The sequence below is a fragment of the Ascidiella aspersa genome, chromosome 8 (assembly GCF_963924565.1).
Source record: "Ascidiella aspersa chromosome 8, kaAscAspe10.2, whole genome shotgun sequence".
Lineage (NCBI taxonomy): Eukaryota > Metazoa > Chordata > Ascidiacea > Phlebobranchia > Ascidiidae > Ascidiella > Ascidiella aspersa.
Window position 1 is genome coordinate 10,923,229 of NC_139454.1, and position 15,303 is coordinate 10,938,531.

Here is a 15,303-nt window from a genome sequence, read left to right on the forward strand (position 1 = left end):
GTTTATATCTTTACAGCTTTGAATTCCGTAGAAATACTTAGTTGAAGCTTTTGTTTAAGTAATATATGTAAGTTTTGGTTCAAGAATCCTAAAGAGAGTTGATACAGTTTTTCCAAACTTATTAGTGCCATGAAATCAAACACTATGAAAATCAGACTTTAAAAAAGAAGTAACCTATATATATAACTTATCGTACTACATATAGTGCCCTACACTGACAGTACTATGAAAAAATCGTACTCAAATAAGATTTGGATTTGAATAACATGCTGGTTCTGCAAAATAAATGAAAAATCTTTGACATAGAAAAGAGTTATTAATTTCTCCCTTAAATTTCAAGTACGAACCAGCATAAAACTGATTTAGCTGGGACACAGCCGTGATGAGATTACTTCTAAAATTTGTGCAGTTGTCAACCGTAAACCTAAATTTAGGTGTGAGTTCTAAAAGCTTGGAAACAAAAAATTTAAACGACAAAATTGCATCCGAATTTTTCGTTTACTCAAATCAAACGGTCTAATTTTTTTGGTATTGTAAAGGAAACCAATTATTAAAATATATTTTGGTGTTTTCTTTTTTCAAATGTTATATTTGTGGTATAACACTTGGGTTTATACATTCTTGTCTTCCTTGTCATTAGCAACAGCTCTTCACAGCTAAATTTACACTATATAGACAAGTATGCAGAGTTCTGTTCGTCTCGAAAACAGTCGAGAAGAGTTGACGTTTTTTATTCTGCATTGATAGTTTACAGCAGCGCAAGTTTATAAACTTTCCGTCAAATTTTCTTCATTTAACGTCGCATCCTCAGTTGAACAAAGTTCACAATCTAGGCACTTTTCTTCCTCTTTCGTCGTTACCTCTTCAGTTGGAATTTTGCTAAGAGGCGGAACTCCAAACCGGAAAAATTTTCGAACTTTTTTTGGAAGAAGCTTGTTGTCAAACAATGGCAAGAAAAGCTTGGGATCAGACTTGGCAGGATCGTTTGGGCCTAGAATGGAAAACACGTTGGACTCATATCTAAACAATCAAGGCAGTAAGTTAAACTTGCTTAGTCGCAGCATTTTAGTGAGATTATTTGATACACTGCCTTTTGCAACAACTATAAGTTATTGTAGTGAGACAACAAAATAAAACATGTATTGTGATTTGGTAAACAGCAAACTTTTATTTCAGTCGGTAGAACCAAACAAAGGGCATTTATACAATAATTTGGCCGAATTGGCAATTTTTAAAGTTTTTAAGTTCTCACAGCGCAACATATCATGATGAGCACATCGACTTAAAACCGAAATAATTTCCTTAAAACGGCAGAAGACATACTTGAAAAGAAAATAGGATAAAAAACGTTTGCATTACATAATTAAAATAGGGCAATATATACTTTGGAGGACATGGTGCCTCCTTAAACAACCTCCACCCAGTGGCGTAGCCAGCCGAAAATTTTTTGGGGGGGCCAAAAAGTTGAACTTTTTTTGTTTAGCCTTTGTCATTGTATGAACTGCCGTATCTAACAAAAATAAATATGCTAGCAAACCGTTTTGATCGGCAACTGACTGAGTTTTAACGCAATCCTCAAAATCCGTTCAAAGAGCAAAAACAAAATTACTAAAAATAGTAAAACTACGTTATTATGTTTAGCAAACGTAAAACTACATCGCTTGTGACGCAACAATTGAAGGCGTGACATGCCTGTAATCGACTGATGTAGTACTGCACATAAATGCTTCAAAACAAATTATTAAGAGTAAAATATTTACAAATTTGGGGGGCATGACCCCTGTAGCCCCCCCTGGCTACGCCTATGTTTCCACCCCGGGTCCGCCCCTGCTAATCATCCCAATATTTTTTAATACAAGTGTATCAATAGTATCCTTATAGAAATGGTGCTTCAATTTTTAATGATTTAATTCGAACGTATTGATTACCGCAAACTGAATTTTTAAAATATGTGTTTCTCCTCGCCCTTCCACACAAATGACGACAATGGCTGAAAATAGGAGCAAATATTCTTTAGTCGTTCCTGTCTTTGTCAAAGTGAGTCATTAATAAGTTCTAGTCATTTAAAATAGTAGAAATCGTTCTATTTAAATAAGAGACTGATAATGCCTTATTTGTGGCGAAATGTAATTTTGTTTTAAATGACTAGAACTTATACCTGACTTTTGACCTTTTTTGACTAGAATTAATGACTAAATTTAACCAAGGCAGGAAAGTCTAAAAAATTTAGAATTTTGTGTTAATTACCGTATGCAGTTTACCTGAAATGAAGGAGACGACCATGGCAACGCTTATAGTTACAATTAAGGACATTAGCACGTAGTAGAGAGGAGAAATGGCAAAGAGGCCACTGACTTCACTACTTGTAGTTTCGCTGCTAAAGTAAAACGAACACGAGTTAATACAAACTGTATTAAAAAAGGAAAGATATAGCATTAGTGCTAATCAAACATTGCCGGCGTTCTAGAATTGTCCTTTATGGCAGTGCTTTTCCACCGGGTGTATTGTACACCCCAGTTTATACCAGAATTGTTAAAAGGTGTACCAGTATTGTAAAAGGGTGTACCACATTTGTGGGGTGTGCTGTGGTGTACAAGATATCGCATTGAAATTAATTCTATGATCAGGTATCATTACAAATAAGCAGGTTAATTACCAGATTGACTGGATTGTACAATACATGGCACTACATGTATTTAAACGTACGTAGCTTGTAAACTACTGTAATCTATTCGTGTACCAAATATTTCACTTGGTAATTGTTATTGTAAGGTACTAACTAGAGTTGTTCATAACGGTTAATAGTTATTTATGCAGTAGGGGAAGTGCGGGCCCACCCATGGGGACCAATAAAACACTTGCATATTGCGCCCCCTGTTGGCGGAACTAAATAAAATTTTGGTTGTGGGAATAATATTTTGTGTGCAGAACTTTGGCCACAAAGTTCTACAGCATGCTTTTGGAAATAGTTCATTTATTTCAATTTTTCACTTTTCTAGGTGAAAAATTTACCTTTTAGCGTGATATTAGTAAGGTGTTTTGATAGTCTTTAGGTAATCGTAAAGCAGTGAATACTTTTTTTGTGGAGAGAGAGAGGATATCTAGGTACATGTTCAAAGTTAGTTTGATTAATTTGGTTGAGACTACTGGCTAGCCATGGGTGTTTTTATTAAAAATGGTGATTAGAGGACCTTTGGAACAGTCTGTTCCATTAGTGTCTCAATCATTTCGTGATCATATTCTTAGATTTTAAGGATATTAGTATGCCAACTTTTAAGACAAGAACATCTAATAAGGGGTTGCTGGTCACTGGTGGCTAGGGCTGCGGAGTCGGAGTCGCACTCGGGACTCAAAGGAGTCGGACTCGAGTAAGACTACATAAAACTACCAGAGTCCCGAGTCTGAATGCGTATGCGCATTTCCTAAAACTGATATTGCCGTCAATTGCAGTTTGTAATAGCGAAATAGCATATGGTGGATATTTTCGAACTATTTATTGTGAGGGGATGAATTATATGACATCCGTATGAGTCAATTGCTGAATATCCACCATATTTAGTTACGTATGGCTCTAGAGTCAGAGTCGGACTCGGGACTAGACGAAATCGCACATTAAACTATTATTATATTTGCAGATATTTTCTTCTAAAAAGAAAAACAGTTGATATCATAAACCTCAGTTGCAAATTATAACAGAAATAAAAAAAATCATTTTCCATGTGTTTTTATTTTATTTCTGAAAATACGCTTTCTTGTGCCACTATTTCTACACCATTAACGAACCAGTTGTGCACTTCAGGAATACTTAGCGCAGTGTTTTTAGGTGCAGTCGTGCTCTGTTCCATAGGTCCCATAGGTCCTGTGGGGTGTGACCGATGGAACAAAAAGTTACGTTTTTTATATTTAAAATAAAACTTAGAAGGATATGTCAGATTTTCAATTATTTTCTTCATGTAGGTACCCATAGCTGTAAGCTTTCCAAAGAAAATAACCGCGAGTGTTTTTGAGTTGTAATTCGAAAGATATTATCGAAAAATAAATCCGTTTCATTGGTCCCGCACCTCCCCTACTTAAGTTCAGTGCCTTGCGTGGACTGGAGTGTACAAGTACTTCAGTAAACTTAAAAGTGTGTAGGCTACTGTTCCAAAACAGGTTGAAAAGCACTGCTTTATGGCACCTGAATTTAATAATAATAGTTTAACACTTATAACTGAAAATAAATTTCCAACTAATAAAATCAGTCAACGTTTTCTTACAGTAGCACGATAACCAGAATGGCGGTTTATACCTTTCCGTGGTATAAGACACCGTGCTTGCGCTGATAAGTGTGCTGCTGTATTCCCATGTTGTTGCGTTTGGTAGATAGGCTACATCGCATTGATCTGTTGTGGTGGGAAGGAAGGAATAGCGGTCCTTGGGTTTTCCATATATCAAGGCAGTCAATCCCACCCACAGCGTGAACGTTGTGCCCACTAATTGGCCGACCATAGCACCCTTTGATAAAGAATATAACGAAATTGTCAGTGTTTTAAAACTTAAATCAATGACTTCTTCAAAATATTATCAATGACAAAAGTGAAGTTTATATAATTACAGGTTTTCAATATTACTTTTTCTCGGGCCCTTTGGACTTTTTATCCAAGTGTTTTACCAACTGAGTAATGTGAACATGCGCATGTTTATCTGATGGGTAATTCATGCCAAGTGTTCATAATCAACCCTTGGTTTTACGCTTAGTGCTTTTTTTAAACAAATACTATATAGGCTAAAGACTCATTTTGCATTAAGCCTCTAACAACTGTGTTTACAGTCACGTTAATGAAAGGTATGAGCAAAGTAGTAATATGTTACAGAAAAACCACGTTTGAAAATATCCGGTAAAAATAGCGTTTCAACACTATTATCCTTTAATCACTTTGACGCTTTTCTTGCCACCAATGGTTTTCAACAATATAATTTCCATGGATTTTAAAAAATAAAACGAGTAGCCTTATTGCTTGTTTCTGTTAATGTTTTCAGTCGACCAAGCTTACATCATGTAGCTATAGGATTTTTCTTTCCAGCTTTTTAATCAGTGTTTACAATTCTACTCATTTCCACGTAGAGTTAGACAATATATTTCGACCTTACCATAGTGTTACACCAAGGAAGGAATAAGCCCAGGGTAAATACACCGAACAAGGGACCCCCTACGGATCCGAATATGGTGAAACTCAGCTGTAATATTGTCGAATTTATGTATTCGATACAAAGAGCCCAAGCCATCACTAGAACTCCACAGAATAGCACTGAAAGGAATGCAAATGTTTATAGGACGATTATTTTTTAAGGTCAAAGTTCCTTCGTGGATTGTGTTTTATACCATAAAGATTTGAAACTTTTCGTCTTAGTTATTGACAAACGGTTGTGTTGCGGATTTCAAAATGAGTTAATGCTGCAATTTTCCTAAATTATTAATTCAACTTCCGCCTTTTACAATTAAACTTGAGGAATTCCATTTAACATTAATAATATATAAACAGGTTAAAATTGCCATCTCGTTGGAAAATATTGTCTTGTTTGCATTTCCAAATCACGATTTTACACCGGCTTTTTACGTTGTTTTAACCGGGTCAGACTTAATTACTACTGTTTTCCTAAATTACCGCCTGTCAGATTAACATGTCGACCGCGACTTGGGCTGTGGCGGCTCAAAGCAAAAGTTCGGCAGCAAAAGGGTATTTTGTTCAAAGTAAAAAAAGAAGGTTTAGCTCTGTTAGTGATTCCCGATCGACATACATATCCCGAATTTTCGCTACGTTGGAGCCGATTGGGTTAGCGCTTATTTACTAAACCACCCCGAGAATGATGTGGCGCTGGAAATACGTATTTGTTAGGGCAACCCATCGCCTTCGCTAAATCGCAATGGTGTTACCACTACAACACTGGCCGTATCCTAAAAGGTTTTATTTTAAATGTGTATTTTCGACGACCTATTTTAGACACAATAAAAAACATTACATTTCGGTTACATGTGAAATTGCCACAAGTATTTTTTAAACCATCGGTTATAAAGCGAGATATGAGCACACTAACACGTTACGGGCCAACATAATATGTAATGATGTTTAACAGGGAACAACTTGATGGCCACCGATAACGATTTGGCAACGGGATTACATATTCATTTTAAATATGACGCCAATCGATTAATTGCCGCTTTTACACAGGCCGTTTTCATATAAGGTTTTACTGATATTGTAAGAAAAATTTTTTTCATTTAACACATATTCAGCGGCTAAAAGCATAGGGACGACCAGCTGCCAGTGTCATTGTTGTTTCACTATTATAAGCTATTAAATCATTGCGAAATACCAAAAAAACAAATAAATGAAATTTCTTTTACCAAACGTGTAGCTCCACGTAGTGCAACACTCAGGTACTTACTCGACCGATTTTATGCACAATACGGGACATTACTTTCGGTTACATGTTAAATTACACGTTCATTTACACCAGGGGTTCTTAAACTGGGATCCATGGACCCCTTGGGGGTCCGTGAACTGATATTAGGGGGTCCATGAAGGCATAATTAAAGAACTAGTGTAAACTTAAGGTAAAGATTTTTTAAAAGAAAACAATTTAATTCAAAATTAAACGGTTTTGCACTGAATGTATAGTTAGACTCCATTTAACTTTCACATTTTTCGGACCGAAATAACAGAGTCATGAAGTCTATTTGTATTGTGACGTCAATTTATAACGTCATTTTGGAGCATTGCTTGTCTACCGGGGTCCATGCAAAGCAAAAAAAATTTAGGGGTCCGCGGTAAAAAAAGTTTAAGAACCCCTGATTTACACTTACACGGAAATGATACACCATAATATGCGGTCAACAATCAACAGCTTGATGGCTTTATACATTTTTAACCACGCAAAATCGGGGCATTGCCCGAATGCACATAATAGATCGCGCTTATTGCAAAAGCCTACATCCTATTGTTTGAATTAAATACCCTATTTAACCTGGGCAATGCCGGGTATTTTATTTCGTCTAGTAACTAGTTACTTTTAAAATGTGTGCGCTCATTTAATAAACTCTCATTCTGGATTATCTTACCAACTTCCCATCCTAAAAAATTAGTTCTCTTACCAAGTCCCTTGCTGACTGATAGTCTTGTCAACTCTGACATTTTCGGTCGCCAAGGAATAATAAAATCCTGAAGAACAAGCGCTCCCGACGCGTTGATTCCGGACGATACGGTGCTTCGCCGTACAAAAAACGAAATTTAAAAATATTGCTGATTATTGCTGATTGCGTGGTTTTATGGGGCTACGAGACACAAAGCTCTGTTGTGCACAGTGAATACATTTAAAAAATACGTTTTGTAAGGATCGTGCATATATGTAATCATAAGCTGGTAATATAATGTCAAAATACCATGATTTTTATGGATTGCCATTTGTTTTGTTAAAGTACAGTCGGGTACTAATGTATGACTTAAACAGCAAAAATCACTAAGATAATCCTACTTCTATTTAAATCACCTACTTCTATTTCTACTATTATTTTTCTGTTTTTTTTAACAATATCTACCCAAACCCAATATTGATAACTCGTGTGATCACCTCCTTCAGAAGTTGTTTTAACGTGATTTAGCACTGATTGGACATAAGTTTTGTATTAATTTCGAACTACAAGGTCTCTGTTTCAAACTTGAAAACGGCCTCTTTGAGCTTATTATGTGTTATACAATCGCGATTATTTCAAACGGAATTTAACAATCGTCGATTGGGTTCGAAGTTCCTGCCCAATAAAAACATTTATTTCAACTTAGTGGAAAATGTTCTTAGTTGCTTGGATGTATCTTGAGGCGCAAAATCGTACTGGAATGTTCCTTAATAAGTCGCATTTTAATCATACATAAAACACCCTAAAAAAAACAATATGGGGTTGTTTAGGCTTTTTTGGTGTTGGAACTTGCAGTTTAAGAAATCATACATGCGGTTCGCGACTCCGACATAACCCAAAAAACGTTCACTCGACATGCAAAGGGCTTTAGTCAAGGGGATGGCATTCTAGCAAGATTTTGCGCCACGCGATACGTCCAACCAAGTAAAAACGTTTTGCCAAGAAGTTGAAATAAATCTTTAGATTGGGCTAGAAACCTTGTCTGACCTGAAACGAATCGAAAATACTTCAACAAGTTAAAAAAACGTTTACAGAAACGCGATTTAAAAGCCAAACTCATGAAGGCCATTTTGTGTTTCCACATGTTATTGAAATCTAGTTTTGAGACATGTTGTAGAAAATAAATAAAACATAATAATAAACAAACAAAATGTTTTCGCCGCTTGAGTCAATTAATTTGCATATGTGTTACAGCTTAAACACGTGTGCTTTGAATAACTATGCAACAAACATCAAAATACAATCATACTTAAATCTTAAAATGAAAGTAAAGGAAACAGTAAGGTGCCATTTCAACCCATTGTGTCAATATCTGACAATAAGTTGTACATGGTTGTTTTTATAAGCCAAAAAGTTTGCTTCTATGTAATCATTGAGCGAAAGCTGCTGGCCCATTTCTTTGATATCTGATAAGCTATAAGCAAACGGTAAGACATAGTGTTTTCCGTCAACCTGTTTTAACTTTGTCAACTAATTTATTTCTTCAGACCTTAAAGTTGCGCTGAATGCGGCTGACACAAAAAGGCCGGCCATCCCTGGTGTGTTGTGGAAAACCCGGACTGCCATATAAGGCATCAACTGGTCAGCTTTGACTATTTTTCCCGCCTTGAGCGGGTCGCAGCCCTCGAAGTAAGCGAACATCACACAGCCACATATCGACGCCATGAGCAAGAACAAGCAGGACGGGACCATAGATACCAAGGATGCTCTGCCGTTAAGTTGTAAAAAGTAAAGCTTAGCGTTAAATCTAACAAAATTTTGTTGTATTTTTGGAGAAGAATTGAAACATATAGTTGCTTTGTAGCGCTGATTTGTCTTGCCTAAAATTACCCTGCAAATGGAACGTCTCCTCTTATTTGCCTACTGTTAATAAATTAGCGCAACTTGGTCTAAATTTAAACCCAGGCGCGCGGGTCACATGTGATCTTCCAAGTCTGAATCCGGCGAAAAATTAAAACGAGAACCGAATCCCAAATCCGAATCTAGCCAAATTTTCTGACAACGTCGAGTGCTGTGTCCGGCTCAGACTGAACAGCCGTATCCCACCCTTCCCGTAACCATAAACTTGTGAAAATACAGCAAGTTACGAATTTTCTTTGGCGAAAAAAAACACGTAAAACTCGGGACTCGGGAAATCTTACGGAGTCTTACTTCATCAAGTAAACTTACATCCTTGCATCTCTTGGTGATTTACACGCCAAGTAACGTTGACTGATGGCCTGGTTTGATCCCAACGAAGCCCAGCCTATTCCTTGACCAATCAAAATGGACCCTAACGTATATGGGTAGGTGGGGTCCATTGAAAAGCTATGCATAAACGAAAACGATTAAATGTTAAATTTACTGTACTTCGCACAACCAACAAAATAGGATAAATATTTCATTCGGTAAAATAAAAAACTAAAAAACACTGTCAGAAACCGTTTTTTAGTTTTGTTTTATATAATCACCTGTTGTTTTCTGTCAGAACTTTATGAGTAATTAACTAACTAAATGACCAAGCGGCCTACAATAAACTATAACCAAAATCCAAAATATTAGACCTCCTATTATTGTTTATCAGTTATGCGTTTCACTTACTTCATTGCTGTGTTTCTGTTGCCTCTTTCAAGAGCAGCCAATACGTTCCCAAAACCACCGACTTCAATCAAGCCCTTCACCACGACAGCCAACACACCGACGAACATTATAAAAGCTTGCACCGTGTCTGTCCATACCACGGCCTTCATGCCGCCCTTGCAGAGAATTAGGAGAAAGTACAAATAAATTAACCAGGCATAATTTTGATCGCATTCGACTCTGAGCAATATTATGCATAGGGAACATTAAAAACAAACCAATAGCAAGTTTTAGTATTAAATAATTAATAGATTGGCGTAAAAACCCAATTTCACTTAGACACATTCAATTAAAACATTTAAATGTAAGTCGTCATTTGCTTAAATATCTTAAGCCCATAAATCAGGTCATTTGCCCACTTTAATCAAATCAACGATTTTACCCGATACACCTAATTGTCAAGTTAAGTTATTTAAAAACAGCGACTAATTAGGTGTACTTAAAAGAAGCCTACATCACTGGGAGCTGTATGCAGAATAAAAATGTAACTTTGACATTAATAAACGCTTACCAAGGCCGTATAAATTGTGCAGAGCACAGAAGTAAGGACGATGTTGAGTTTTAAGCTCAAGGGAGTCACCGCGTTTAAGGCGAGGGCGGGAAGATAAGTTGCCATTCCCAAGTAAAACACCTGTTCATAAAAATATATTCTTAGCATTTTGTTGTTTAAGATGAAACAACCCATAACAAGAACTTCTATTTTACAGTGATAATAAAAAATCAGATTTGTAACATAAAAGTCATATTATATTGCAGTTACGCCATTGAAGTATAACATCTCAGTTTATATATGGCGAGTGTGTAATTGTGTATAGGCTACAACAAATTTGTTGATACATATGTCTGATACCAATAGATTAAGCATTAGTATAATGTTGTAAACAACGGCAGCGCTTTCCACATGCAGGTGCTATATGGCGCTGGAATTTATTTGAATTCTTGGTATTGTTTTCACAATTTACAAATATTTGTTTTTGCGATCACGACGATAAACAAGAGCCCTCAATTGCACGAGACAATAGTAATACCTACCAGTCGAACGGTCACCGTCAGACAATTTATTTTCTTTATTGTTTCTGATGACATATAACTTTACGCAGGAAAATACTACCTTTAAGAAGGTAGTTTGTTAATATTTTAGAGGACGTTCGCGCTAAACCTTTAAAAAGTTTCGTCGAGCATTTTTGCTAGTTATAAAACACGGTTAAAAAATAGTTAAAACATTTAGCACTCACGATTTTAATATTGACGATGACCGATTCCACAGCACGAACTTTTCTGCAAAAACGGATTTCCAGAAACTAAAAAGTACAATCATTATTAGATAAGGGATTTCGTAATCTCGGTATATTTATTGCCTGAAAGTGTTTTACAAACCTTTGTTTAATCGGTTTATCGGCATATACAGTAACGAATGGTATATTGGTTTTGGAGTGTAAATGTTTACTTAAAATACCTCGTAAATTGAAGAAAGACCGAGCCTGTGTATCAACGGTACGTAGTAAAAGCACAAAATGGCATTGCCGATAACTCCGGCAACGCAGAGCCATAATGTCGCCGTCCCATAGCCGTACGCTTCAGTTGGAAAACCAATCACAGTAAGGGCTGATACAAATGAAACGGATATCGAAAGACCGACTGGAATCTGATTAAAAATTAAACGCAGGTTATTTGCATATTTTAAACTGCTTTCAAAAATGTGTCCACTTTTTTGTCAGAATGTGTGCACATTTTTAAAAGAAAAACATGCGCACATTTTGAAAAAAAGTGCATGCGGAAACAATTTAATGCCTCTTCTACTATTTGTTTTCCTCTTGCTCTTTTCACTTTAACTCTACCCGTCTAACTCTACTTCTCTAGCTCTTCATATCTAAATCTTCTTCTCTAAATCTCTACCCTTACTATTCTCCTCTGCCGTTGTCTTCTAACTTTTCTCCGACTCTTCAATCTGCTGTTCTTTCAACTTGGACTCCAAATCTTAAACCAACTCTTTCTTCGACTCTTCCTTCGAGTGTTTCTCCAATCCTTGCTACAACTTTTCTCCAACTGCCACTCCGATCCTTCTTTAGCTTTTTTTTTTCTCTAACTCTTCTTAAACTCTTTCCCCAACTCTTCCACCAACTCTGACTCCAAATCTTCCACCAACTTTTTCTCTGACTCTTATTTCGACTGTTTCTCAGACTCTTACTCCAAATCTCTCTCAAACTTTTCCTCCCATACTCTGTCTCCAAGGCTCACGTAAACTCTTTCTCCTACCTACTCTTCCCCAAACTCTAAGTCAAATCTAAATGAAAGACACACACAAACATATGTGTATATTAACATCTGTGATCTAGCCCCTCGGAAGTTGCTTTATGACCAACGATTACGGTTTCCGTATCAATAGTACACCGAAAAGCCATCGCAGACTCGCCGAATCTGTCGATCTACGATGCAAGCAGAGCAAGCTAGAAAAACAACTGGCCTGCAGTGAGGTTCGAACTCACGACCTCCGGTCAAGCCGGGACCGTCGCTCTACCAACTGAGCTATGCGGGCTCAGAGAGGAGCGAGTCGAGAAACAACCATGCGCCAATACTTGCACATTTTGTTAGTACAAGCAACTTCACACTGGGGGATCATCAGTCCGTTTCAATCAATGAAAGACACACACAAACATATGTGTAATAACATCTGTGATCTAGCCCCTCGGAAGTTGCTTTATGACCAACGATTACGGCTTCCGTATCAATAGTACACCGAAAAGCCATCGCAGACTCGCCGAATCTTTCGATCTATGTATGATGCAAGCAGAGCAAGCCAGAAAGCAACTGGCCTGCAGTGAGGTTCGAACTCACGATATCCGGTCAAGCCGGGACCGTCGCTCTACCAACTGAGCTATGCAGGCTCAGAGAGGAGCGAGTCGAGAAACAACCATGCGCCAATACTTGCACATTTTGTTAGTACAAGCAACTTTACACTGGGGGATCATCAGTCCGTATCCATCAATGAAAGACACACACAAACATATGTGTTTAATAACATCTGTGTTCTAGCCCCTCGGAAGTTGCTTTATGACCAACGATTACGGCTTCCGTATCAATAGTACACCGAAAAGCCATCGCAGACTCGCCGAATCTGTCGATCTATGATGCAAGCAGAGCAAGCCAGAAAAACAACTGGCCTGCAGTGAGGTTCGAACTCACGACCTCCGATCAAGCCGGGACCGTCGCTCTACCAACTGAGCTATGCGGGCTCAGAGAGGAGCGAGTCGAGAAACAACCATGCGCCAATACTTGCACATTTTGTTAGTACAAGCAACTTCACACTGGGGGATCATCAGTCCGTATCAATCAATGAAAGACACACACAAACATATGTGTTTAATAACATCTGTGTTCTAGCCCCTCGGAAGTTGCTTTATGACCAACGATTACGGCTTCCGTATCAACAGTACACCGAAAAGCCATCGCAGACTCGCCGAATCTGTCGATCTATGATGCAAGCAGAGCAAGCCAGAAATACAACTGGCCTGCAGTGAGGTTCGAACTCACGACCTCCGATCAAGCCGGGACCGTCGCTCTACCAACTGAGCCAATACTTGCGCATGGTTGTTTCTCGACTCGTTCCTCTCTGAGCCTGCATAGCTCAGTTGGTAGAGCGACTTAAATATCATATATAATTGGAACTTAAATATCATATATAAACAAACATGGAACAACATTAAGCTTTTTAAACAACCTCAACTAAATTTAAACTAATTGCAGAAAAACACTTTTGTGGTGGTTAAAAATTAAACTATTTACTGGCGACATAGCTCGATTTCCAAAGTAATAATTTTCCGTTGTTTTCTTCATTCGATCGGTGATTGCATAATAGAATCCCACGAATAGAGAAATGCACAACAATCCTGTAGCGGAATACCAAAAGTTGTAACTACTAATAAATAACGTAAAGCGAAAGGTATTTTTTTACAAATTGCAAACTGTAGCACAAACGTCGAACGTCTTAAAGATTTTGAAACAAAGCATTACAGCCCACGTAAAACTTATGTTCAAAGCAACTTATGTTCAGAGCTGTTCAAAGCTACCAATTGGACAAAATTCGATGATAGACTACTAATTTGGTAACTTCTTTAAAGTATACAAAAATGTATTTTAAGTGAACTTTGCTCACCGATGAAAACCACCAAATCGACTGTTCCGAAATATGTCGGTTCCGACATTTTGCTTTGAAAAAATATGTTTACTGTAAATCAATCTTCATTGCTGTATATCATTGATAGGGGTCGCTGACGCAAATAAGGTTTAATTTAAAAGCGGAGGCGTCTTATGTACGAAGGCAAAGACCGAACTCGGTTCTTCGGTTGTGTTAGACAGGTTTATTGGAAGAGCTGCGGTAAGCAATATATTGCGGACAGCTTTTTAAAGGCAATGGTACGCCCGAAAAATTATATTGCAATATATGTTTTGGTTTCATACATGTTTTGTTCCATACAAGTGTTTTTTTTATATACGGTACGGTATGTATTGACAAGTCTTTAAGTACCGTAGTATAACGCCCTACAACATTTTGCATTTAATGATCTACTGAGATGCATACACATATGTGCACATAGCCTACTAACCAACACAGCGATAAATAGATAAAATGGTTTAATATTTTGCTATAATAAGACTCCATTCTTCTATCGTTCGGAGATTTTAGTGATTGTAATTTCCACCAATATGCCCAAAATCAATGTTAAACAATATTTGAAGATTTTAATTACGGGTGTCCGTTCATATCGACTCGATACCCAATACTAAGTGGGATACTTGTCCAATACTACAGTGATATGCATGCCACTCTGATATCTATTTATCTAGGCATTTGAAATGTCGTCTGTGGGCCAAGACGCCGATTTTCACCTTAAATGTAAATTTAAAAAAATATGTTATACCATCAAAGTTAATTTTAATTAATTCATGACTTAATTTCATGACGCTGAAAAAAATTTGAAGGTTTTAATACTTTCTTTTTTGTTGTTTGTTAATAGTACCTAATGGCTATTCATACGGTATAGGGTCGGGTTACGGTAGTTTTCCTAAAACGATTGGATATTGATATCGGAATAAAATGTCAAGTATCGAACATATCTAGTTAATTCGTCAACGGCTATATCGCTGCCGTGGACTGCTCATTCGAGCCTTGAGCACTAATCCCGGGAAATGATGGGAATGTTAAGCATCGGTTTAAATGCTGAACTATGCAATCAGCTGTGTTGGCAAGGCGTCAAGGCTGTGTTGGCAAACCGATAAGACAGTGTAAAAACATGATTTTCGCAGCTTTAACATAATGGCGGGAATGGTGCTCGTCAGCAAATTTCACAACTTGTAGATGCGATGCCAGTAATACCCAGCGTTGTAAATCATTGCCCTCTCTTAGATTGAAGAACCGTTAAAGTTGTTGTGACAAACCCATGCACCCTGTTTACCTCAAATGTAAACTGAGGTAAAACGCGAGATTAAAAATCATTATACATAGGCCTACAGCC

At 37.3% G+C, this 15,303-nt stretch overlaps 1 protein-coding gene across 1 annotated transcript; it reads right to left on the reverse strand.

Moving 5' to 3' along the window:
- Positions 1–764: 764 nt before the first annotated feature.
- On the reverse strand, positions 765–13,992 carry LOC146136072 (sodium/iodide cotransporter-like). The gene is made up of 13 exons (XM_083396151.1): positions 13,944–13,992; positions 13,574–13,677; positions 11,247–11,435; positions 11,026–11,091; positions 10,302–10,421; positions 9,752–9,906; positions 9,341–9,478; positions 8,661–8,879; positions 7,133–7,245; positions 5,131–5,288; positions 4,289–4,494; positions 2,262–2,377; positions 765–991 (listed from the first exon to the last, which is right to left on the reverse strand). The coding sequence occupies exons 1-13, from the start codon at positions 13,990–13,992 to the stop codon at positions 765–767; spliced, it is 1,860 nt and encodes a 619-aa protein (XP_083252277.1).
- Positions 13,993–15,303: the final 1,311 nt, after the last annotated feature.

What these genes read in the sequence shown, in the direction of transcription:
- LOC146136072 (XM_083396151.1), bottom strand. Translation starts at nt 13,992, where the DNA reads ATGTCGGAACCGACATATTTCGGAACAGTCGATTTGGTGGTTTTCATC. An exon ending in TCACCAAGAGATGCAAGGAT is followed by an intron (nt 8,880 to 9,340) that starts GTAAGTTTACTT and finishes ACTTAACGGCAG; the next exon opens with AGCATCCTTGGTATCTATGG. An exon ending in TTCCTTGGTGTAACACTATG is followed by an intron (nt 4,495 to 5,130) that starts GTAAGGTCGAAA and finishes TCTTTATCAAAG; the next exon opens with GGTGCTATGGTCGGCCAATT.